We start from the raw sequence: 27,843 nt of genomic DNA, 5'->3' as shown, positions 1-27,843 counted from the left end.
CTCAGGTCAAAATGAAGTGTTTTTAAAGAGGGGAGGGGCTCCTTATTTTCATCTAAAGTAACAGACAGAGAATCAGCACTTTGGAAACAGGGCTGAAACAGAGGGGATTATGGGTAATGCTGCAATGATCTGTTTGGTGTTTCAGCCAATCAGAGACAGGCTCTGGATATATCTGAGACCTGTGATATATTGATGAACAACAGTATAATAGGGGACCTTTAAAATCTCTTTTCCTGGAGGTTTCGTTAATATTCGCCTATTATATTTAGAAAATTAATTGACAATAAAAATGATTTTCGACGATTATTCAAGTTTATTTTTAGATTTTTGTGATATAAAGTAGAACAAATTATACCTGAATATTCTATGATAATTAAATGTTACATTATATTAAATATATATTTAATCAATCTTATAAAGTGGTCCTAAATCTGCTGATCCAGCTGAACATGTCGGGGTATTTTTGAGGACGTTCGTACAGCCTTTAAGGAGCCATCTGTCTGCTTCTCGAGCGCTCAATAACTGTTAAGCAATTTGGAAACCCGTTATGAATCCTGATGCGTTGGTTGTGATCCAATACACCATTTGAGTGTAGGTCAATGTTACGATATGGCAGCATTCGTTTCCTTATCTGATCAGAGGATGATTTAATACAGGAGGATGTTCAGTGTCAGAAAGGGCAATGCAATCAGGAGGTAACTGGAATGATTTAAGGTTGAACAGACGGTCAATATTAATCTGATCAGCTTCCTACTGTATAACGCCAAGAGTGGTAAAGGGATAGCTTTAAAATAAAATAGGATGTATGAGGTACTCATCTTTACTTCATTTTGAAACACAGCTCTCCTCCTGAAATGCTGCACATATATTCTTGTATTTTTTAAATAAGCTAAACCATTTCTATTTAATGTATGCAGCACACACACCAAAGCAAATGTGTTTTATGTGTGAACCTACTTATTAGTTTAGCATAGCATAGCATAACAACATGTAGCATAGTGTAGAATAGTATAGCATTGCATAGTATAGAATAATATAATATAGTATAGCATAGGATAGCAAAGTATAGTATAGTATTGTATAGTGTAGCTTTGCATTAGATGGTATAGCATAGCATAGCATAACAACGTGTCGCATAGTGTAGAGGGTTGCCAACTTTGGGTACCTGGCTGGAGTGAGATTTTGATATCATGGGTTTAATTCGGTTTAATTACACATATGCGCACGAAATGACTGCTATCGTGTCAGCAGCGGGACCTTAGCATATATATAGGATATATATACAATATATACAAATACACATTAATGGACACAGACTATAAAGGGCACACAGTTTCATTCACTAATGAAAGTCAAACATGTTTGTTTCCACTGTTTTATTGTGTGCCTGTCGCGATAAGCAATTAATTGACTTATCGTACGATAAATAAAAATGAACTCGATAACTTTTCTGACCTCGATAAATTGCCATTTACATGAGGATGTGACTAGCAGTTTGAAAGGATGTACTTGAATTATTATTATATATTATCATTATGTCAGTGGTCTAAAATGGTCATACAACGGTGCCGACAATATTATCGTTTATCGCAATAATTTCCGGGAAAATGTATCCAACAAAATTAATTATCGTGAGAGGCCTATACATGAAACACACACACACACACAAATCTACAGACTTACTCCAAACTGCCAAATATATTAATTAACACACTCTCACTCTCATATACTCTTTGACTCTATTTTGGCCTAGTAGAACAATAAGCAGCAGACTTTTACTTTTTTATCATTTCTACTGGATCTTAGATCTGCGCATGCGCTCCAGAGTATTTTTGTTGGGTAATCTATGGTAGGGCTAACCCATACAGTGGTGGGGCTCAAGTCAGTATTTGCAATGTAATTACATACACGCTCCCCCCGACAGTGAAACGCTACGCGTGAGGTTTAGATTATTTCCCTGTCTCAATCCAAATTGAAATGTATGAAATAAAAAGGCACATTTGTCTTGTAGTAAATAAAAGGGCGACCTGGAGCCAATCCTGCAATTTCCCCACAGGTGAAAGAGTTGACATGCTGAAAACCCAACCCCTGCAGGGGGGGGGGGGGGGGATTCTCCCCCAGGAGATTTTTTTAAATACTAACATAAAATACACATTCTGGTACTCTCTTGAGAAGAAATTTAAATAAATCTATTACTGCACATTTAAAAAAATGAATGCCATATTAGTTTTTTGTTACTTTGTTCTGAAAGCTGAACCTGCTGCTCCTCACAGAGAGAAGAGGGAAGAGGCTGTGTGAATTACTTTACATTGTGGATAAGGGTGGATAGCCCCCATTGTTCTGTGTGTCAAAATGAAAGACAGCCCACACACCTATCAATCATCAAACCGTGGGGTCTTATTTCATTACGTGTTGATTTCTATCAACACGTAATGTTGTATCGATGTATAGAGATGTACTACCGCAAAAGTATTCTCCGTCGGGACTTCCTGCAACAACACCACGCCGTTATCATGATTCTGATTGGCCAGAAGACATTATCAAAGATGTTCTATTGAGAAGACGATCACTGTGACAAAAGTTTTCAAAACCGTTTCTAGTCTTCGTATTCTTGTTTTTGGCGTGAGAATAGTTTGGGCAGCGTGAGAGCGTGAGATTGAGAGTGAAAGCGTGTGTCACACGCCAGATGCGTGAGAGTTGGCAACCCTGAGTGTAGAATAGTATAGCATTGCATAGCGTAGGATAGCTTAGTATAGCATAACATAGCCTAGTATAGTATAGCATAGAATAGCATAGTATAGCATAACATAGCCTAGTATAGAATAGCATAGTATAGCATAGTATAGCCTAGTATAGCATAGAATAGCATAGCAGAGTATAGCCTAGTATAGCATAGAATAGCCTAGTATAGCATAGTATTGCCTAGTATAGTATAGAATAGCATAGCATAGTATAGCATAGAATAGCATAGTATAGCATAACATAGCCTAGTATAGTATAGTATAGCATAGTATAGCATAGTATTGCCTAGTATAGTATAGAATAGCATAGCGTAGGATAGTTTAGTTTAGCATAGCATAGGATAGCTTAGCATAGCCTAGCATAGTATAGCCTAGCATAGTATAGTATAGCATAACATAGTCTAGTATAGTATAGTAAAATATAGGAGCATAGCGTAGGATAGCTTAGTTTAGCATAGCATAGCCTAGTATAGTATAGCCTAGCCTAGTATAGTATAGCATAGTATATCATGTTATAGCATAGCATAGTATATCATGGTATAGCATAGCATAGTATATCATGTTATAGCATAGCATAGTATATCATGTTATAGCATAGCATAGTATATCATGTTATAGCATAGCATAGTATATTAGTATAGTATTGTTTTTAATTTGGTGATGATTTAAAAAACTGTTTTGGAAAATTCCTTGGATGTTTAAACCTACTCTTTCTGACTCTTTCTGACAGAAGTACAGCATCGTGGCTAAAACCCTTTATTAAAGAGTTAGAAATAACAACCTTGCTTCTTTTAACTCCCGTCTGAAATCAAGAATTCCTCATTTCAAGGTTTATGAAGAACTTTAAGAGTTCAATCTTCCTTGTTATCGCTGTGCAGAAACCTTGACATCATGGCGTAGAAATGGAGCATCAGGATGAGATCATAATCTGTTACGAGGTTAATAAATCAGTTCCAGTTTACTGCATTGTGATGAATCAGCAGATCAGGAACATCTGTCCATGTTTCCTCTGACTGAACATCACTAAAGCAAGGCAGTGAGAGCAGGCTTAGGGAGAGTATTACAGTGTTAGCAAAAAAACGAGATATACTAATTATTACTATTTTGATGTGATAATTCCATCCTTCATTTTGTTTTTTATTAATATTATTATTATTTTTTAGCTCTGATTTTTTAGCTGTGATTGGTCAACCACTTAGAGATGTCCCGCCCCTCATACAATGACAGCCAATAGGAGCGCGAGTGTCCTGTAGTGATGTCTCTATGTTCCATAACACAGGGATTTGAGCCTTTGCAGACCGTTTACATGCACACAAACACCCCACAGGAGAGGGGAAACTCCAATTATTTTATATTATTACACCCCAATATGTTTTCAGTTAGTGCTGCAGTGTGTGTGTTTACCCTCAGAGCCATCCTCAGTTTGATGGTGGAGCTGGGTCCGGAGTTTTTGAGAGGAAAACTCTGAGTCAGCGTCATGTTTTCCTCCGTCAGCAGGCTGCTCAGAGACACCGTCAAATTACCCAGGGTGCACTTGTGCTTGTCATCTTTCATCTGTGCATTAAGAGCAATGGTGTGAGCAGAGATGGCAGAAGTACACACATCCTTTACTCAAGTAGAAGTACAGATACTCGTGTTTAAAAATACTCTGGTAAAAGTAGAAGTACTGACTAAACTTCTTTACTCAAGTAAAAGTAAAGAGGCTTTGAAATGTACTTCAGTAAAAAGTACCCATAACTAGCAGCTGTTTTAAAGAGTACCTGACCTCCCTTTATATTAATAGAACAATAATGTCATTGTTAGCTAATGAATGTTTCCATGCTGAACAACGGCAACATGACAACGTTTTCATTGGTCCCTCTTCTTTAGAGAAGACCAGGAAATGATGGATACACGGATCGTGTTCAAATCAATAGGCACGCAATGACTCTAAATAATAATGATCACGCCACCAAACACACATTCAAACTAAAGGAACCAGCCTGTTTGGGAAATGAGAGAAGTAGAAAGTAGAAAGTACAGGTATTTGAGTTCAACATGTAAGAAGTAGAAAGTACAGGTATTTGTGTTCAACATGTAAGAAGTAGAAAGTACAGGTATTTGTGTTCAACATGTAAGAAGTAGAAAGTACAGGTATTTGTGTTCAACATGTAAGAAGTAGAAAGTACAGGTATTTGTGTTCAACATGTAAGAAGTAGAAAGTACAGGTATTTGTGTTCAAAATGTAAGAAGTAGAAAGTACAGGTATTTGTGTTCAACATGTAAGAAGTAGAAAGTACAGGTATTTGTGTTCAACATGTAAGAAGTAGAAAGTTCAGGTATTTGGGTTCAACATGTAAGAAGTAGAAAGTACAGGTATTTGTGTTCAACATGTAAGAAGTAGAAAGTACAGGTATTTGTGTTCAACATGTGAGAAGTAGAAAGTACAGGTATTTGTGTTCAACATGTAAGAAGTAGAAAGTACAGGTATTTGTGTTCAACATGTAAGAAGTAGAAAGTACAGGTATTAGTGTTCAACATGTAAGAAGTCAAAGTAAAAAGTCATCAGGAAAATAAGTAGTGGAGAAAAGTACTGATACCAGAACAATGTACTGAACGAAGTATTTGTACTCCAGTACTTCCCACCTCTGTGTGTGACGATTATATATAATATATAAAATGTGTTTTGTTATAAATGTGTTTGTGTACCTCCAGCTCCAGCTCCTGCCTCTTCGGGTTGTGGACGAAAAAGGAGAAGCAATCCTCCCAAAGAGGCTCCTTGGTCTTATAGCGGATCTTTAAAGCAGACAGGAAGTCGTTCGTTAGTTAATCAGGAGAGAGAAAAGGCTAATTAACAACAGGATCTATTAATGGTACCTTTAACGACACGCAGACTGAGTATTTTCATTGGTTAAGTGCAGCTGAGTACTGATTTACTCCATGCTATGTTTAACAATATCAATGAGGGATATTTTGTAAAAACACAGAAGGGTTGTGGTCGCTTTGAGGCCTGATTCATGGTAGAGAAAATTGCATAAATACACATTAATTAAATAAAAATAGCTATACATAGTAAGCATCGGCATGGGCTTCAAATTAAAAAATCATGACTACAAATTATAATTATCTTATAAATTAGATTAGGGAAAACATATTTAAGTATAAATGCCTAAATAAATATAAGGATAATTTAATAAATAAAAAAGTTAATAAATAAATAAAATAATTAATTGATTAAGAAAAAAAGAAAAAAATGAATTAAAAATCATAACTTAATAATTAAATACACAAAGAAATGTAGTGTGTTGCCAAGCATGGAGGGCAACACAATTAAGTATAAATGCATGAAAAAATAAATAAATATATTCATAAATAAATAAAATAATCAATAAACGAATGAAAGATAAATGGAGAAATTAATTGAACAATCATAACTTAACGATACAAAAATCTAATAAAAAATGTTGAGTGTAAAAATGAATAAATGCATACAAAATAAATAAATAAATGCTGTAATAACTGGTTCTTGTTTCCCTTCTCATTAATATTTGTATTTCTTTGTGGATCTGATGTAAACTGCCACCCACGAGAAATGACTTATTGACGCAGCACAGAATCTCTCAAAGTGTCACTGCCAACATTTTTCCTATTATTTATTTTATTACAGTGCATGCTTGCAGTGAAACTCAAGCATCAACAATGTATCGGTCACCCAAAGGGCTCCTTCCTCTGAAAACATTCAATTTTGAAGTCAATATCAGACTATGAGAAATATGTGGTAAACTCTCAGCGTCAGTGTAGAAGCTCTAATGCCAACTTTTTATGGTATGTTGGAGGTTATAACACTCATTTTCTTGTAATCATACTTCTATTCACCGTCTTCAAATACCACAGACAAAGTGTTATCATAGAAATCTGGAGGGAAGGACGGTTATAGAATAAGATGTGCTGCACTTCAATAAGTCTTTGTGTGTTAAAAAATAACATGAATTCCTGCAAATAAACCGCTGTATTCAATCTTTAAAGGACAACTTGATATTAAAGCCTCACCTTGCTCTCCAGGGTTTTGTGTCCCACAGTGAATTGGACAAAAGGACTGGGCTCACTGCTACTCTTCTTTGCAGACTGTGAGAGAATCAGAGGAGGAACTATAAGACATAACGCACATCATATTTACAGCCAAACATTAGCTTAGCAGTTAGCACACAGTGGTTTCATCAAGCAGGGCTGCAGGCAGACAAGGAGACTGTAGAGCTTTTTAATTATAGCATGCTGGGTTTTATTCTGACTGCTTACAGAATAACAATATCTGCCAGACAGGAGCTTAACCTCTCTCTTTTACTTTAATTTGACGTCCTTCCCAGCAGTATTAGATTTAAGCTCCACATTGTACACTCAGGCGGATTAACACAAGTCCTCTCTATGATATGCTACCACTAAAGACCAGAAAACCCATTATAAATACAGTTGTACGGTGGCCAACAGGTGCAAAAACGCCCTATAACGTCTCAAAAAAACACAGCAGAAATGCGAAAATGTGAAAAATATTGTGTTTATATATATATATATTCGTACTTCTAGAATCCGTCTAAGTTAACGCTCTCTTAAACAAACATGTGAGCCTATTTGACTAATTACTTCCATATATTGCCCTTGTGCTGGCGTGTCTGTAACCATTGATGACACCTAATTTACATATCTTCTTTTAATTGGTGGAAGCAGACAAGCTGTGCAATTTATTTAATTGTTGGTTGACTTTTGGAAAGGCTAACACTGGTGTGTATCCAAATGTCAAAATTAGAGACGTCAACAACTGCAATATACGCAAACATTGTCTGAATCTTTGCTCTGAAAGACCTATTTAAGGAAGGATTTGGGTAGAAAAGACATCAAAACAGCTTCCAAGTATAGATGTAATTAAAGAACGCTGCACATTTTACAAAATGTACACATCAGGTTTATCTCAATTGGTGGAAAAAGAACCATACAGTTAGCCTAGCCACGTAGCTTTGCATTTAGGTCAACAAAGAGTGTATTATTGGATGTACTGTATGTTCCCTCTGAAACTAACACAATGCAGCAGTGAGTTCAGTGTGGACTGATGGGAGTGCCACTGCGTGTTTAACAATGGGAGCATTAAAAGTACCAGGAACTACTTAAAGGAAAGAATGAGCTGCACTGGACCGCTCTCTAAATCTAAGAAGACTTCCTGCTCCATTATCAGATCCTTAACCTGGCTGTGCTGCTATTCAGGTTTGCTGTATAAAACCTTTGACCTAATTCACTTCAAATGCAAGATAAATCACGTGTAAGGACATCTGGATATGCACACAGTGACCACAGTTTCAATACAGATAGTCGAGTGCAGTATTAGACGTTTGCATGCACGTTAGGAAAGATATAAAACCCCACAACAAGGACACAAAACAATGCAATCATCCACCTTCATGCTTACGTTTAAAAAAGGACTGATAATCGTGACAACCACATGACGCTGGACGGTGCACAGATGGGACTCAGGTGTGATCTGTGCATGCAAACCATGTTTCCCACGTTACCTTCAGCGCCTTAAAGACTGACACTTGCTTCAACCCGTCATAGGTGAAATCTGACAGGTTGCTCTTTAAGCCACGAGAGGGAGAAAATCACACCTATAGTTAGTAAGATGGCAGTGGTAGGGCGTGGTTTTGAGGGCATAAACCCAGGAAAACATGTGGAAATATGAAGGATATGGGTGATCAATAAAGAGCTGCTGCTGTGGACTCTGCAGGGAGCGAAGGATGAAAACAGAATAATGAGGAATCTCCTTGGGGGATCTTTTGGAGGAGCTACTTGTGGCCTTTTCAGCCTGCAGGCGCTCTGTATCTGTGCAGCGACATAATAATTGGCTCGCTAATGCAGACAGAGATCCTGATGAGCTCTGCCAGCGGCTCTTTGTTCAGCAGATACTGTAAATCACAGCCTCACACTAAACAGTATCTGACTAACAAGCTGGCTTTAGAAGTGGAAGCTAGTGTTAATGGTTATCTGGCACTCGAACCGTGCAGCTAACACATGCTGTAAGATGCAGGTTTTGAAACTCTCAAACCCACGTCAGCGCACACCGCTAATGCTAACACTAGCAGGATGCACAACTCACAAATATGGTTCTATACTCGGAGGTATTGCTCTCATAAAAGACTAGCCCCGACGCTCTCCTCTCACTTAAGTTCCCGCACCCTAAGCTGCCCGAGAAGACGCTCTTTAGGTGGAGAAGAAGGAGGGTGGAGACAGAAAGGTGGAGTTATGAGATGGAGGGTTCTTCACAGGTAGCTTTAAAGACATTTGGTGCAATAGAGTGGTGCGGTGTTTGTGTAGGAAGACCTGGAAGTTAGCATCACAAGGACTCTTGCTACAAAAAGCCGTGTGATTTTGTATTATTGCAGAAAATAATATCAATGTTTATGATACTTAAACGTCACCACACATGACTATCACCGCTAAGCTAAAGGCGGCTAATGTTGGGCTATAAAGGAACTACAGCATGGTCACATGACTTCACGTCACCACCGCTAAGCTAAAGGTGGCTAATGTTGGGCTATAAAGGAACTACAGCATGGTCACATGACTTCACGTCACCACCGCTAAGCTAAAGGAGGCTAATGTTGGGCTATAAAGGAACTACAGCACGGTCACATGACTTCACGTCACCACCGCTAAGCTAAAGGTGGCTAATGTTGGGCTATAAAGGAACTACAGCTCGGTCACATGACTTCACGTCACCACCGCTAAGCTAAAGGAGGCTAATGTTGGGCTATAAAGGAACTACAGCACGGTCACATGACTTCACGTCACCACCGCTAAGCTAAAGGTGGCTAATGTTGGGCTATAAAGGAACTACAGCACGGTCACATGACTTCACGTCACCACCGCTAAGCTAAAGGTGGCTAATGTTGGGCTATAAAGGAACTACAGCACGGTCACATGACTTCACGTCACCACCGCTAAGCTACAGGTGGCTAATGTTGGGCTATAAAGGAACTACAGCACGGTCACATGACTTCACGTCACCACCGCTAAGCTAAAGGTGGCTAATGTTGGGCTATAAAGGAACTACAGCACGGTCACATGACTTCACGTCACCACAGCTAAGCTAAAGGTGGCTAATGTTGGGCTATAAAGGAACTACAGCACGGTCACATGACTTCACGTCACCACCGCTAAGCTAAAGGTGGCTAATGTTGGGCTATAAAGGAACTACAGCTCGGTCACATGACTTCACGTCACCACCGCTAAGCTAAAGGTGGCTAATGTTGGACTTTCAAAACACTGTCGTGCTAAAATGCTAAAAGGCTTTAGGTCTCATTCCTGCACGGGTCTATAAAAAGCATTCAAATAGCATTAGATAACCTTAAAAGAGAACATTTGACACATTTTATGTAGACTTCCAATCAGTGTTTCTGAATAATATAGTGGATAGAGATTATGTAATTGGAGGGAATGAATAAATAAAAACTACTTTAGCTTGTATTTCTCTAAACTTTCTAGTACTTTTTGCTTGTTTTCCTAACTAGTTATGCAGTCCACCAAATCCCATATGAGTGTGAAGGATGCTTAATATGAAGGTCCATTGTTCTGTCTGACTCAGCTGTATGTATTGATACGTCAACACTGTTTGGAAGTCCACGTAAAATATGCTAACATTTCAAGGTCTGCCAACAGCCACATAAATATTGACCCTGAGTTTAAATGAATTAATCGTTTAAAATCGTTAAACCTGTTTGCCGCTTGAAGTTACATTCATAAAAATCAGATAGCGGTAGCGGAGATAATGAGGAAGATAATAAAAGCCCTGTTTGTTACAGTCGGTTCACCTGGAGGTCAAAGAGCAACACATTCAAAAGAAAGCAAACAGATGAGATCACTGAAGCATTTTAACAGTAAGGAACGCTGCTGCACACTGACCAATAATCCATATGTAAACACGTGTGCAAAGCTGGTTCTTCCCACCAAACTGGTTCAGAGAGTAGCTAGATGTGGTGTGTGTGTGTGTGTGTGTGTGTGTGTGTGTGTGTGTGTGTTAAAGAGACCAAGAAGCCTGCAAAGGACTAATGAGATTAGAGCGTAATTGCGTGTGTGTGTGGTGTGTGTGTGTGTGTGTGTGTGTGTGTGTGTGTGTGTGTGTGTGTGTGTGTGTGTGTGTGTGTGTGTGTGTGTGTGTGTGTGTATGTGTGTATGTGTGTGCACAATAGCACTGCTAGTTTCAGAATAAAGCAAACACTGTATTTTCTTACAGGTAAGTTCTTCGCTGAGTCCAGATAAACGACCAGTAGTGCTGACGACAGCCCGTCATTGGCTAAGCTCCTGTCTGCTCGCACACTTCTCAGCACCTGATTGGACGGGAGAAGGAAGTTACCACAGGGGAAAAAGATGGCAGACAGTATTTGTACTCTGTTTAAAGCGAGAATAATTGTACCTTATCCAGCTTCTCAGGCGTGGCGAGCAGAGACAGCCACTCTAGTTTTAAGTGGAGTTTCCCAGTGGGAGCTTCTTCCAGGTCAAACCACTATAACAGTGACACAAAGAATAGATTTGAGCAGCCACTCTTTCCTTTAAGAAAGTAAATAATATAAGTGCTATCACAGAGTCGGCTGTACCTCATCGACCTTCTGTTCTTTGTGCAGCTCCGTCATATCGATCATCAGGCTGTGAATGATGACACATAATTACTGGGATTTGTTCGGTAAGGAGTAAGGAGAGAAATCCCATCGATTGATCCGAACACAGGAGGTCCAGATATCGATCGGATGCAACTCGGGGTGCAACGTTACAGCCTCGAGGCTAAATCTATTGACCTTGTCCATGTGGTGGGGAAACACCTCCTTTTACTTTAAACTGCTAACACTTCTCCCTGTAAACCATGGAGATACGACACTCTTTGAAAAGGTCAAATACAATTTTCCATCACTGAAAACTCACCTGTTTCGACTGCATCTTACACACACATCCTTTACTCAAGTAGAAGTACACACATCCTTTACTCAAGTAGAAGTACAGATACTAGTGTTTAAAAATACTCTGGTGAAAGTAGAAGTACTGACTAAACTTCTTTACTCAAGTGAAAGTAAAGAGGCTTTGAAATGTACTTCAGTAAAAAGTACCCATAACTAGCAGCTGTTTTAAAGAGTACCTGACCTCCCTTTATATTAATAGAACAATAATGTCATTGTTAGCTAATGAATGTTTCCATGCTGAACAACGGCAACATGACAACGTTTTCATTGGTCCCTCTTCTTTAGAGAAGACCAGGAAATGATGGATACACGGATCGTGTTCAAATCAATAGGCACGCAATGACTCTAAATAATAATGATCACGCCACCAAACACACATTCAAACTAAAGGAACCAGCCTGTTTGGGAAATGTGAGAAGTAGAAAGTACAGGTATTTGTGTTCAACATGTAAGAAGTAGAAAGTACAGGTATTTGGGTTCAACATGTAAGAAGTAGAAAGTACAGGTATTTGTGTTCAACATGTAAGAAGTAGAAAGTACAGGTACTTGTGTTCAACATGTAAGAAGTAGAAAGTACAGGTATTTGGGTTCAACATGTAAGAAGTAGAAAGTACAGGTATTTGTGTTCAACATGTAAGAAGTAGAAAGTACAGGTATTTGTGTTCAACATGTAAGAAGTAGAAAGTACAGGTATTTGTGTTCAAAATGTAAGAAGTAGAAAGTACAGGTATTTGGGTTCAACATGTAAGAAGTAGAAAGTACAGGTATTTGAGTTCAACATGTAAGAAGTAGAAAGTACAGGTATTTGTGTTCAACATGTAAGAAGTAGAAAGTACAGGTATTTGTGTTCAAAATGTAAGAAGTAGAAAGTACAGGTATTTGTGTTCAACATGTAAGAAGTAGAAAGTACAGGTATTTGGGTTCAACATGTAAGAAGTAGAAAGTACAGGTATTTGTGTTCAACATGTAAGAAGTAGAAAGTACAGGTATTTGTGTTCAACATGTAAGAAGTAGAAAGTACAGGTATTTGGGTTCAACATGTAAGAAGTAGAAAGTACAGGTATTTGGGTTCAACATGTAAGAAGTAGAAAGTACAGGTATTTGGGTTCAAAATGTAAAAAGTCAAAGGAAAAATAAGTAGTGGAGTAAAGTACTGAAGTACAGTAACAAAGTATTTGTACTCCACTACTTCCCACCTCTGCACTTGGGTGGCTTTAAGTGAAGGTAATGCACCTAATCCAGTTGGGTTTATAGAGAGTAAATGTACCTTCAGGATCATGGTTGAATGCACTTATTGTACTTGGCTTTGGATAGAAGCTACAGCTAAATGTCATGTACTGTACCAGAAGTTATAAACCCTAGTATTTGAATCACATATTGACCTTTGTATCTTGCCTTTATGAAACTCCTCTCGTCTCCAAAATGTCAAACATTTTCTGGCTCGTTAGCAGACTAATAATCAGTGTAAGTGCATGTTCTCCGTTTGGAAAGGGACCAGCAGTCGGTCGATAGATATCACTATTCTAAGGGTGCAAAAGGACGTTTTTTTAACTCATGAAGTAAGTGTAAGATGGAAGGAAATGAGAGGAACTCACCTTCCCAGGAAGTCATCTTTGTCAGGATCCTCGTCAAAGAGCTCGATCTCAAGGTGTTGCCCCGAGTGCTCGTACACCAGAGCCTGAAAGAGAAAAGGACTTATTGGTGCTAGTTCTACAAAGTCATATACTGTAGACGTAGATAGATAGATAGATAGTTGTGTCGTTCATTTTTCTTTTATATTAAACCAATTTTTCCCATTTGGACTCAAAGTTCCCTTCCTGGACCCTCAATATGTTCGTGAATCTTTCCATATCAAATATTTCCTGAACGGTCTCAGGGGTTTTCTGTTTCGGTCTTATCATGTCGTTGTGTATTTTGGTTTATCTGTGTCATTGCTATTACTGTAATGGTCTTTTTATGTTATTATTATCATTATTGTTTTGCCATAATTGTTTTTTTGAATTATTTTGTCTATAGCACCTGCATCTGTACTCTGTATTTTCTCCTGTTATTGTGTTATGTTTGAGAAAAAACAATAAATAAAGTGTTAAAAATATATATATATGTCCTGTACTTCTCAACAAGGTCATTTTTAACCATCCGTGTCTCTATTTCAGGACGCTTCACCTCGTAAACCTCGTTCCACTTCGGGTTGAGGCTCTCCTTCACAGCCTTGCTCTGGAACAGCTGGTTCCCGATCTGCAGGACTCCGTACGGGTCGGACTTTCCCTTTATCAGACCCCCCAAAAACGTGTCCTTCCCCTCCAGATCCTGAGCCTCCAGGAAGTGGATCCTCAGGACCCCCTGTGGAGAAACACAGCACAAAAAAACCCCACTGAAATGGAAGCTGCTGACACTTCGAGGCCACTTTACATACTGAGTTTCATGAGGTAATGCAAGAGTGTATATCAGTATGTAGTGTCTCTACTTTAAAGAGTCCTCTCCTGCTGATGTTCAGGTGTATATCAGTATGTAGTGTCTCTACTTTAAAGAGTCCTCTCCTGCTGATGCTCAGGTGTATATCAGTATGTAGTGTCTCTACTTTAAAGAGTCCTCTCCTGCTGATGCTCAGGTGTATATCAGTATGTAGTGTCTCTACTTTAAAGAGTCTTCTCCTGCTGATGCTCAGGTGTATATCAGTATGTAGTGTCTCTACTTTAAAGAGTCCTCTCCTGCTGATGCTCAGGTGTATATCAGTATGTAGTGTCTCTACTTTAAAGAGTCCTCTCCTGCTGATGCTCAGGTGTATATCAGTATGTAGTGTCTCTACTTTAAAGAGTCCTCTCCTGCTGATGTTCAGGTGTATATCAGTGTCTTCATGGATGAGTTAGATCTGTTTCTATGCTGTGATTTACCCACAAAACCCTCATAACTTCTTTATTTATTTTACATAAAACACAAACAGACCCCACGAGATGTACGATAAAACACTTTAAGCCACTAAACAAGAATTCCCCGAAGAAGCACTGAGCGTTTCAACTAACCGAGATAAAAGAGGTATATTGTAAACACTTCATCCGTCAAAATATATATAAATATTCAAAATAAAGCAGTACATCTGATGCTGGAGGGGTTGTGGATCGGTGGGGAATTCACACACATATATATTTGCTTTTAATGTCGTAAGGATGATGACAGTTTCCTGGCTGCACCTCATTATTTCACTGTCTTTCTGTTTTATTTGGATTATACCATTAAGCAAAAATTACAGGTATATTATATTCAATTAATTGATGCTAAGGGAAGGACAATCATAAACACCAATGGAGATGTATGTCCAAAAAATGTCAAGGAATAATGCATCAGAATCAGAATACCTTTATACGTCCAACAGAGAGGACATGTGCATTTGTTACAGCAGAAAAGAGCCAAAGACAGCTTAATGTCAACTAAGAAGCATGCATAACAAAACATGTAAAACTGGGGTACAACAAGTGTGATTGTTTGAGCATCTTCTCATTGAATTAGTCTGTAAAAAAGAGGCGTATGTATCCTACCTTTGGCATGGGGAAGCGCAGTTTTGCCAGCTCCACGTCCCCCACCAGTGGGATTGTGATGCGATTGGGTAAAACCAGATAGCTGTAGATAATGTCTTGAATGAGGTTGTCAGAGAAGCCCCTGTGAGTGTTGGGAAGAACACAAACACAGAGAGAAAGCAGTGAATTATTTAACAGACAGAAAAGGGCGCCCTTGGGTTATAAATATTCTCTTTTAATCTCAAGCTTAGTACGGAGCACTTCTGATTTACATGCAAGGAGGAAAATTGGAGTCGGTTCAAGCATGTGACAGCTGAGAGCCAACCACTCTCTGTGTGTGTGTGTGTGTGTGTGTGTGTGTGTGTGTGTGTGTGTGTGTGTGTGTGTGTGTGTGTGTGTGTGTGTGTGTGTGTGTCACCTTTTTGTCATTGCACTCTGAAGACTGTGTTAAAATGTATTTTCCTTAATTGGGCCGATCTCTTCTTCGGTTTTCTGCACTCACATCCACTGTGTGTCTGTGTGTGTGTGTGTCTGTGTGTGTGTGTGTGTGTGTGTGTGTGTGTGTGTGTGTGTGTCTGTGTCTGTGTCCACTAATGATTCAGTGACAGTGAAGGCATCTAACACAGGCTCTCCTTTTTATTTTTATTAATTTAGCCGCCGCGGCACAGCTGGAAAATTGCAATCATGGCACGAAAAAAAAAATCTAATTACGGAGAAAATTCATCCTCATCTTCTGGAGGATATTGGATATTGCTCAGGCTGTCCCTCCAAGGGAATACAGTGGAGCTGTCCATTTATCACAACAACAACAACAGGGTTTTTAGCACAGATTAAGGAAGTATACTGCCTCAAGTATCAATTAGGTTTTGTTCTTTACAGAGAACAGAATAGAAAAACCTTAAAAAAACTATTTACGGTTTATAAAAACATTTTTGAACGTCAGCGTGATGCGAGGAAACTTCTCTCTGAACGATTTACTTCCTATTCATTTTTTTTTAAATTACTATTAAATGTCTCATCCTATGTGTTTCCAGGTTATAGTAATCTATATTCTATAATAATCGATATCTGTAAGAGTCCAAAATCACACATTAAGTATACACAGATACATCTGATTGATTAGCTGACTGGCTCTGTTGTGATTGGTCAACCGCTTAGAGATGTCCCGCCCCTTAGCTTATCACGTGTTGACGTTCCGTAGTGATGTCAATATGTGGAAATTCAGCCTTTGCAGACCATTTACATGCACTAAAACCTACAGTAGACACTACAGGAGAGGGAGAACCACAACAAGCAGAATATAGCCTCTCTAAATCCGCTCGAAAGTGTCTATTTGGACATTTTGGATGCCTCTACTATCGAATTCTCCTAATTAGGAGTGATCTACTCTCTGCAGAAACAGCTAAATCTACAAAATACACACCTTTGGACGCTTTCTAAAACAGCAGACCTGATGTATTGGTCCCATGTGTTCTGTAATGGTCCACTAGTGCAGTTTCTTGGTGGCAGTCTGTGTGTAATTGGGATTATAAATATAGAAACTCCTCACCTGGGTGGCTTGTTGAATTAGGTCGAGGATGCTTATTAGTTGGCATGTTCCAAACCCAGAACATGCCCTTAAATACTGATGAGTTACTCTGCACACCAGCCAGAAACTTTGTGACATTTTGGAGAAAAGTGGAGTTCGCTGGAGTATTGATTCAAATACCAGGGGGTTTGAAATCACTGCAGTAAATTAAGTCCTTCCCAAATGAAGCAATGCATGATGTATATTGTGAGTATATGATTATCTATGTGGAATAAGAGCTTTTTGAACATTAATGCATGGAGATATGTCACATTGGATACGTCACCTAAATACTAATTTCAACCTGAAAATGAGCTCTTTTGAAGGCAGAAACGACTAAACAACACAAATTACGCGGATGCAATAATCTTAATTAAGCCTGCTGTGTTTGTGTCTGTCTGGAGAAACATTCAGTTGAACAATAAAGCTGATTATTTTCCGTGGAAACGGCTCTTCCCTGTGAGCCGATTGCATTCTCTGGTGGGGGGCTGTAAAGGGATTTCTGCAGCATCAGCGCTTATTGCTGCATTTTTCACTGGCGTAAACACTGGAAGAACCCACAAACCCACAAACCTGCCTGCAAGCTGTACAAAAAGTGGGTTTCTTTGTTTCTTTATTTCAGGGCTCTGTCTGAAAACACTTGATAATGTGATGCTGTGTTCACATCCTCCTCTAACAGACAGCTGTGCTTCTAGCGATGCTTCCAGTGTGTCTCTAGAGAAGTCTGTCAATGCACCACAGACTGAAATATCATAACAACTATTGGATGGAGCTTTTCTACAGATCTTCTTGGATCATTGACGATGAATTTAAATTACTTTCTGATCCCCCTGACCGGTCCAGTGGCGCCACCATGACTGGACATTTCTCTAAAACTATTGATCGCCAAGAAAGATTGCTGCAGGGATGATTTATTCTGAAGAAGGCCAACAATACACAGAACGCCAATGAGTTAGAAAGGAACTACAGCACGGTCACATGACTTCACGTCACCACCGCTAAGCTAAAGGAGGCTAATGTTGGGCTATAAAGGAACTACAGCACGGTCACATGACTTCACGTCACCACCGCTAAGCTAAAGACGGCTAATGTTGGGCTATAAAGGAACTACAGCACGGTCACATGACTTCACATCACCACCGCTAAGCTAAAGGAGGCTAATGTTGGGCTATAAAGGAACTACAGCACGGTCACATGACTTCACGTCACCACCGCTAAGCTAAAGGAGGCTAATGTTGGGCTATAAAGGAACTACAGCACGGTCACATGACTTCACGTCACCACCGCTAAGCTAAAGGAGGCTAATGTTGGGCTATAAAGGAACTACAGCACGGTCACATGACTTCACGTCACCACCGCTAAGCTAAAGGAGGCTAATGTTGGGCTATAAAGGAACTACAGCACGGTCACATGACTTCACGTTACCACCGCTAAGCTAAAGGAGGCTAATGTTGGGCTATAAAGGAACTACAGCACGGTCACATGACTTCACATCACCACCGCTAAGCTAAAGGAGGCTAATGTTGGGCTATAAAGGAACTACAGCACGGTCACATGACTTCACGTCACCACCGCTAAGCTAAAGGAGGCCAATGTTGGGCTATAAAGGAACTACAGCACGGTCACATGACTTCACGTCACCACCGCTAACCTAAAGGAGGCTAATGTTGGGCTATAAAGGAACTACAGCACGGTCACATGACTTCACGTCACCACCGCTAAGCTAAAGGAGGCTAATGTTGGGCTATAAAGGAACTACAGCACGGTCACATGACTTCACGTCACCACAGCTAAGCTAAAGGAGGCTAATGTTGGGCTATAAAGGAACTACAGCACGGTCACATGACTTCACGTTACCACCGCTAAGCTAAAGGAGGCTAATGTTGGGCTATAAAGGAACTACAGCACGGTCACATGACTTCACATCACCACCGCTAAGCTAAAGGAGGCTAATGTTGGGCTATAAAGGAACTACAGCACGGTCACATGACTTCACGTTACCACCGCTAAGCTAAAGGAGGCTAATGTTGGGCTATAAAGGAACTACAGCACGGTCACATGACTTCACGTCACCACCGCTAAGCTAAAGGCGGCTAATGTTGGGCTATAAAGGAACTACAGCACGGTCACATGACTTCACGTCACCACCGCTAAGCTAAAGGAGGCTAATGTTGGGCTATAAAGGAACTACAGCACGGTCACATGACTTCACGTCACCACCGCTAAGCTAAAGGAGGCCAATGTTGGGCTATAAAGGAACTACAGCACGGTCACATGACTTGTTAGCCTTAGCATTTGATCCTTGGATCAGACTCACAGAGCTAGTCTTGTTTTTAATCATATTTTGAAACCATCACAACACCTTTGACCCATTACCAGATGTAAACAAGTCGGACACGTGTTGCGTAATGAATGATCCCAACAGAGATTATTGTCGGTGAGTCACTGGGCGAGCCTTTAAGTGAGCAGCTGATGCTGTCTGTCCATCTGATGCATTCAAGGAACTCCGTCTCTGCAGATATGATTTCACCATCTGGGCGTCACACACCCATTCACACAAGCACATGTCACAGCACATGCTACATGGATCTATTTCACCCCCACGGAGAGCTGGGAAGTATTGGAGTACAAATACTTTGTTACTGTACTTAAGTACATTTTTCTGGTATCAGTACTTTACTCCACTACTTATTTTTCTGAAGACTTTTACTTCTTACATTTTGAACACAAATACCTGTACTTTCTACTTCTTACATGTTGAACCCAAATACCTGTACTTTCTACTTCTTACATGTTGAACTCAAATACCTGTACTTTCTACTTCTTACATGTTGAACACAAATACCTGTACTTTCTACTTCTTACATGTTGAACACAAATACCTGTACTTTCTACTTCTTACATGTTGAACACAAATACCTGTACTTTCTACTTCTCACATTTCCCAAACAGGCTGGTTCCTTTAGTTTGAATGTGTGTTTGGTGGCGTGATCATTATTATTTAGAGTCATTGCGTGCCTATTGATTTGAACACGATCCGTGTATCCATCATTTCCTGGTCTTCTCTAAAGAAGAGGGACCAATGAAAACGTTGTCATGTTGCCGTTGTTCAGCATGGAAACATTCATTAGCTAACAATGACATTATTGTTCTATTAATATAAAGGGAGGTCAGGTACTCTTTAAAACAGCTGGTACTTTTTACTGAAGTACATTTCAAAGCCCTCTTTACTTTTACTTGAGTAAAGAAGTTTAGTCAGTACTTCTACTTTTACCAGAGTACTTTTAAACACGAGTATCTGTACTTCTACTTGAGTAAAGGATGTGTGTACTTTCTCCATCTCTGCCCACGGAGGAATCAACAACAGAAGACCTGACAGAGACGTATGCAGCATTAATCCAATAAATTCACATGCAGCATTCATGCACTTTATTTGGCGTGTAAATAATGCATGAACCAATCAGCTGGCGGTAATTGTGCTGGGATGTTAGCATCTCTTAATCGACTCTCATTTGGTGTCTTTTGCTCAGCCCACACAAACACCCCAGGGGGCGAAAAGCCACTTCATTTAATCGAGATAAAGTGAGCAGGAACGAGGAAACCACATCACTCAGGCTGATTATTCACAGTGTTTGTGTACTGCGATGCAAACGTCACACACATAGGAAGAAATGCATCTTGAGAGCAGAGCAGGAGTTTCAATATATTAACTCAGGGGATTTGTTGCAAGAGTGACAAGGACAAGGACATCCTAGCAGGTAAAAACACCATTAGCATGGACTCTCAGTGGCAGGATCCAGTGGAAAAACACTTATAAAACCCATTGAAAGAACCAGTATGTGTTTTCAGTATCTCGGTGCAAAAATCATTCCTTATTTATGCATGACCTTATCGTGCATCCACTAAACCCACAGACATGATATTGGTTTTCCTAAAGAGCTGATTTTAATTTGCATTTCTGAAAGGTCAAATGGTAAAACAATTTAAAATGAATGGTATTTTTATGGTTGCAGTTTCACAGCTGTGTCCAACTTCCTGAAACCTAACACTGCAAATCTCCTCCTTGTTTTTCTATTTCTCTCCAACACAAGACAACAAAGACAGATTGTATTTCTTACTTGAGCCCAGGAATGTCCAGAATATTGGTGAGGCCGGTCCAGTTTATGTCCACCAGCTGAGAAACAGAACAAAGGCAAGATTAAATTACTTTAAATTGATCAAACGCCTTCCTTTTATAGCGTCCTTCGCCCCTTGTGCTTCACTTTTAAGACGTTATCCTGGCCAACAAACCCTGCTGATTAATTAGAGCAGACGTAAAGTCCTTAGAAAATAAATAAAAAGTTGTGGGGAAAAGTTTCTTCAGAGAACAAAGCCGTAACTCTGTTTAAAATGTGTGACTTATCTCACTGCACACCATGGTGGGAACGGATGTAAATACATACAATTAGTTTGGTCGCTGCAGCTTCTTAGTGTTTAAAAGCTGTGTGCACAAATATTAAGAAACAACCAGAGACCAGAAAGTAGACACCTTTGTATGGAAATGAATGCAGAAACAACTGCTTATTAAAATATATTATTAAGAAGCAGTAGAAGGGCTTATTAGTTTCCAGAGGATAATGAGATAAGGGCTTGGGAGGTTACAGATTACAGGATTATGGAAACACGATACAACATTTGAGATCTTATTACTGTGAGTTTTGGACATTAAAGCACGGAAACAAGTTACAGTAGAGACACTAGGAGAGGACTCTTTAAAGTAGAGACACTACATACTGATATACACCTGAACATCAGCAGGAGAGGACTCTTTAAAGTAGAGACACTACATACTGATACACACCTGAACATCAGCAGGAGAGGACTCTTTAAAGTAGAGACACTACATACTGATATACACCTGAACATCAGCAGGAGAGGACTCTTTAAAGTAGAGGCACTACATACTGATATACACCTGAACATCAGCAGGAGAGGACTCTTTAAAGTAGAGACACTACATACTGATATACACCTGAACATCAGCAGGAGAGGACTCTTTAAAGTAGAGACACTACATACTGATATACACCTGAACATCAGCAGGAGAGGACTCTTTAAAGTAGAGACACTACATACTGATATACACCTGAACATCAGCAGGAGAGGACTCTTTAAAGTAGAGGCACTACATACTGATATACACCTGAACATCAGCAGGAGAGGACTCTTTAAAGTAGAGACACTACATACTGATATACACCTGAACATCAGCAGGAGAGGACTCTTTAAAGTAGAGACACTACATACTGATATACACCTGAACATCAGCAGGAGAGGACTCTTTAAAGTAGAGGCACTACATACTGATATACACCTGAACATCAGCAGGAGAGGACTCTTTAAAGTAGAGACACTACATACTGATATACACCTGAACATCAGCAGGAGAGGACTCTTTAAAGTAGAGACACTACATACTGATATACACCTGAACATCAGCAGGAGAGGACTCTTTAAAGTAGAGACACTACATACTGATATACACCTGAACATCAGCAGGAGAGGACTCTTTAAAGTAGAGACACTACATACTGATATACACCTGAACATCAGCAGGAGAGGACTCTTTAAAGTAGAGACACTACATACTGATATACACCTGAACATCAGCAGGAGAGGACTCTTTAAAGTAGAGACACTACATACTGATATACACCCAAGGGTTAAGTTGGGATTTGATATGTGGGGGGGCTCTGTATGGAGGTGCGAGAGGGGGGCGGAGGTCGAGGATCTCATTATTTGACCTTAAGGGATATACACTGTGGCCCTAAAGCAACTGCTCCATTATCTGTATCAAATGCACACATTGATGCCACCAAATGTCACAATAAAAATAGAAAGTACTACAAATAAACTGGAATTAATTTACATCTTAAATTATTAATATATATACACAAAAAAAGGTTTACAAATATCCAACCTTCAAATTCCTTTTTGAACTCAACAGTGCTCTGCACACTTGCTAAAGAACATTTGTGTGGAAATCTCAATTCATTTGTAGGGCTGCGTGAGTATGGCCAAAAGTATGGGAGTAAATCTCACTGTAAACTATTTAATCATCACCAAATTCTGTGTTATTATGACCGATCATAACTCAGCTTTATGCAGACATACATTTAGCATGGTGTACAGGGCCGGTTTTTGGCATAGGCGACATAGGCGGTCGCCTAGGGCGCCAGATCTGGGGGGGAAAAAACCCTTTTTGACTGTTTGCGCTCATCCTAATTTTCAGCCTTGATGTAACAACATTCATAATTAAGTAAAGATAGCACCCTTTTCACCCCGGTTACACTTTTCATTCTCCCTGTACGATGGGCGCTGTAAGTGATGAAATGGGGGGTGTTGGCTTATCAGGCGCCCGCAGCTCACAGGCAAAGTGGGCGTGGGAGCGAGCGAGAGAGATAAATGCAATTTATGTAAACACATATTTCCAAGGCACTCCTTTATAATTATTTGGATAAACAGGTTTGAAATCATTTCAATGTATACTATAGGACAGTAAACCAAAAATATCGTTTAAAACTGGAGAGATATAAAAATATGCATAAATAAATGTTAACTGGTAAAATAAGATATGAATGAACAACACAAATAAAAGTTACATTTATTTGTTATTGGCTATGGTAGGTTATTGGTTATGTTCATATATTTGGTTATTAAAATGTAAACCGATCTTTTTCATATGGGTGTTTAGAGTTGTACCCCCTAGATCAGGTCTCTAGTAATGTGTGCTTAAAGTGCAACAGATTGAAGCATTTTACTTTACATTTTCAAACATTTCTTCACACACACACACACACACACACACACACACACACACACACACACACACACACACACACACACACACACACACACACACACACACACACACACACACACACACACACACACACACACACACACACACACACACACACACACACACACACACACACACACACACACACACACACACACACACACACACACACACACACACACACCGCTGCAGACTCTGCACGAAGGAGCCGCGGTGCTGCAGCTCCTGATCAGAGCAGAGACACACGTTCACTAAGCGGAAAAACTATATCATGTCACAGAGATCTGCTATTTTAAAGTAAAGTCAACACATATCGACCCTAAATAAAGTCTATATTAAGAACGAGAGATGGTTTAACATATGGCTTAAACAAATGACAAATGAGCGAGGGTGATGACGTCAGAGCATCGTCCTATGTGCCCCGGCCCAATTTAACCCCTGTACACACCTGAACATCAGCAGGAGAGGACTCTTTAAAGTAGAGACATTACACACTGATATACACCTGAACATCAGCAGGAGAGGACTCTTTAAAGTAGAGACACTACATACTGATATACACCTGAACATCAGCAGGAGAGGACTCTTTAAAGTAGAGACACTACATACCGATATACACCTGAACATCAGCAGGAGAGGACTCTTTAAAGTAGAGACACTACATACTGATATACACCTGAACATCAGCAGGAGAGGACTCTTTAAAGTAGAGACACTACATACTGATATACACCTGAACATCAGCAGGAGAGGACTCTTTAAAGTAGAGACACTACATACTGATATACACCTGAACATCAGCAGGAGAGGACTCTTTAAAGTAGAGACACTACATACTGATATACACCTGAACATCAGCAGGAGAGGACTCTTTAAAGTAGAGACACTACATACTGATATACACCTGAACATCAGCAGGAGAGGACTCTTTAAAGTAGAGACACTACATACTGATATACACCTGAACATCAGCAGGAGAGGACTCTTTAAAGTAGAGACACTACATACTGATATACACCTGAACATCAGCAGGAGAGGACTCTTTAAAGTAGAGACACTACATACTGATATACACCTGAACATCAGCAGGAGAGGACTCTTTAAAGTAGAGACACTACGTACTGATATACACCTGAACATCAGCAGGAGAGGACTCTTTAAAGTAGAGACACTACATACTGATATACACCTGAACATCAGCAGGAGAGGACTCTTTAAAGTAGAGACACTACATACTGATATACACCTGAACATCAGCAGAAGAGGACTCTTTAAAGTAGAGACACTACATACTGATATACACCTGAACATCAGCAGGAGAGGACTCTTTAAAGTAGAGACACTACATACTGATATACACCTGAACATCAGCAGGAGAGGACTCTTTAAAGTAGAGACACTACATACTGATATACACCTGAACATCAGCAGGAGAGGACTCTTTAAAGTAGAGACACTACATACTGATATACACCTGAACATCAGCAGGAGAGGACTCTTTAAAGTAGAGACACTACATACTGATATACACCTGAACATCAGCAGGAGAGGACTCTTTAAAGTAGAGACACTACACACTGATATACACCTGAACATCAGCAGGAGAGGACTCTTTAAAGTAGAGACACTACATACTGATATACACCTGAACATCAGCAGGAGAGGACTCTTTAAAGTAGAGACACTACATACTGATATACACCTGAACATCAGCAGGAGAGGACTCTTTAAAGTAGAGACACTACATACTGATATACACCTGAACATCAGCAGGAGAGGACTCTTTAAAGTAGAGACACTACATACTGATATACACCTGAACATCAGCAGGAGAGGACTCTTTAAAGTAGAGACACTACATACTGATATACACCTGAACATCAGCAGGAGAGGACTCTTTAAAGTAGAGACACTACATACTGATATACACCTGAACATCAGCAGGAGAGGACTCTTTAAAGTAGAGACACTACATACTGATATACACCTGAACATCAGCAGGAGAGGACTCTTTAAAGTAGAGACACTACGTACTGATATACACCTGAACATCAGCAGGAGAGGACTCTTTAAAGTAGAGACACTACATACTGATATACACCTGAACATCAGCAGGAGAGGACTCTTTAAAGTAGAGACACTACACACTGATATACACCTGAACATCAGCAGGAGAGGACTGCAAAATCAGATGTTTGTTGTTTTGATGTCAGTCAATGTTGATTTTTCAGATTAGTTTACTGATTAAATTGTATTACATGTAATTGTCATGGATTTTTAAAGTAATCCTCCCAAACTCATGTCGAAACACTTTTTATTAACAGTGTTCTAGAGCAAAAACCCGACCTGTTTCCATTAGTAAAAGCAGCAGCAGGAGGTATGTCAGATTGGATACAGGAATAGACAGCGGGAGAAAGTAAAGGAGCGTGTGTGTGTGTGTGTGTGTGTGTGTGTGTGTGTGTGTGTGTGTGTGTGTGTGTGTGTGTGTGTGTGTGTGTGTGTGTGTGTGTGTGTGTGTGTAGGGGGGATCTCAGCAGCTTTGATCTGATTCCTCCAGCTGAAGCAGCTCTAATGAGGGTTTCCCACCCTACTTTCTGCAGCAGATGCACCGATGCTGCAGGGAGAGAAGCTCTGCACATGTCTCAGTGTGGTGGGAAAGTGTTTAATGATTCCTATGGAGCCATACTTTTGCTGTGTTTAGGTAACAAGGATGTAGGGGAGAGCACGGGACTGTACAACTGTGCTTAATTTGGCCTAATTCACTAACGTAACAGCGTTTAACTTCCGTTCAAACTCAAGTTAAAGGTCCCCTATGAGACTGTTTCTCATCAATATATCACAGGTCTCAGATATATCCAGAGCCTGTCTCTGATTGGCTGAAACACCAAACAGATCATTGCAGCATTACCCATAATCCCCTCTGTTTCAGCCCTGTTTCCAAAGTGCTGATTCTCTGTCTGTTACTTCAGATGAAAATAAGGAGCCCCTCCCCACGCCCCTCTGAGAGAGATTTGGTTACAAAGAACTCAATGGTGCTCTAGGAGGAGATTCAGGTGATAAGGTGGGGGGGGTTACCTTGGTTGCTGATTGGCTAATGGTTACACAAGCCAAAACATCGTTATGACATCATAAAGTGGCCAAAATCTGATCAGCCATTTTCAGACAGGTTTTTATAAAAATGGATCAGGACAGAAGAGACATGAAGAAGTGGGGACACATGTTGATGAAGAAGAGACATGAAGAAGAGGATTTTGCATAATAGGTGACCTTTAAACCAAATTCCTTCTAGATTTCTACAGAACACCACGTGGGTCTGACAGAACACACATGCGAATTGATGATCACAACAAAAAACTGTTTCTGTCTGTAGCATTTGTTTATCTATTATTTTTCCCGTCTCTCTTCTACTGAAAATGCTACGTGCTAAGCTAGCTAAGTCTCTCCTTGTAGCTTCATATTCAGATATTACAAACATCTCATCTCAAGAATGCAAATACAAGTGTCACATGACGTTTATTTATTCTGTAAAAATGACCTCTTACAGGATGTTGGCAGAGAGTTAGCAGAACTCTTTTAGCAGAGCTCCTTTCTAACACTTTGGTCCCTGATCTGATCCCTTGAATGTACTTAATTGTGTTGTTATCTCCAGTAAACCCTAGCTATATAATTATCATACTACAGCAGGGTATCCTCAACTTTGTGAAGCTGTAACCTGATGGGTATTTTGAGGGGGATTGGTATCAAAACGACTGTCCTTTTTTATTTGAATGATTAATTGTTACGTGAATTTCCCCAGATTTCCAGCTATTCTTAAGCATCATGTTGTCATTATTTCAGGCATTATGCAGCACTCATTACTTGTTCATTTACCCATTTTGTCGATGTAGATATCCATCATGCATTGCTTCATAAGGCCTTATTTAAAGACAGTCCAGCTGATCCAGACTCTCACAGCTGAGCATCTTTTTATTTACACTGCGCTGAGCTGCCTCTTATGGTCTGGTATGTTTTATTTGACCCAGGATCAGGCCTTGCACGGCACTTAAAGTGAGAAGGAAGCTGAGTTACGTGGATCCACAGCGTAGAGATTATTGTGCTCGCAGGAAATTGCTTTTTTCTATATCTTCCCTCCATCTTCCTGAATACCAATGTGTGTAATGTTATGACCCTTCTCCTGTGAGAGTCTGTGTGGCTGCGTGTGTGTGTG

The 27,843-nt window shown here is 39.8% G+C and overlaps 1 protein-coding gene across 1 annotated transcript in view; it reads right to left on the bottom strand.

Moving 5' to 3' along the window:
• Positions 1-27,843, bottom strand: part of esyt2b (extended synaptotagmin-like protein 2b) — a 57,380-nt gene that overhangs the window by 6,533 nt on the left and 23,004 nt on the right. The window contains exons 7-16 of the mRNA XM_034150304.1: positions 20,914-20,969; positions 15,250-15,370; positions 13,880-14,056; positions 13,309-13,391; positions 11,357-11,405; positions 11,176-11,265; positions 10,994-11,089; positions 6,771-6,845; positions 5,430-5,516; positions 4,146-4,295 (exon numbers count right to left, since the gene is read on the bottom strand). Coding sequence (XP_034006195.1) covers positions 4,146-4,295; positions 5,430-5,516; positions 6,771-6,845; positions 10,994-11,089; positions 11,176-11,265; positions 11,357-11,405; positions 13,309-13,391; positions 13,880-14,056; positions 15,250-15,370; positions 20,914-20,969 — 984 coding nt within the window. The remainder of the gene's footprint in view (positions 1-4,145; positions 4,296-5,429; positions 5,517-6,770; positions 6,846-10,993; positions 11,090-11,175; positions 11,266-11,356; positions 11,406-13,308; positions 13,392-13,879; positions 14,057-15,249; positions 15,371-20,913; positions 20,970-27,843) is intronic.

This window comes from Trematomus bernacchii, unplaced genomic scaffold, assembly GCF_902827165.1.
Source record: "Trematomus bernacchii unplaced genomic scaffold, fTreBer1.1, whole genome shotgun sequence".
Classification (NCBI taxonomy): domain Eukaryota; kingdom Metazoa; phylum Chordata; class Actinopteri; order Perciformes; family Nototheniidae; genus Trematomus; species Trematomus bernacchii.
This window is presented reverse-complemented; position numbering and strand designations above follow the sequence as displayed.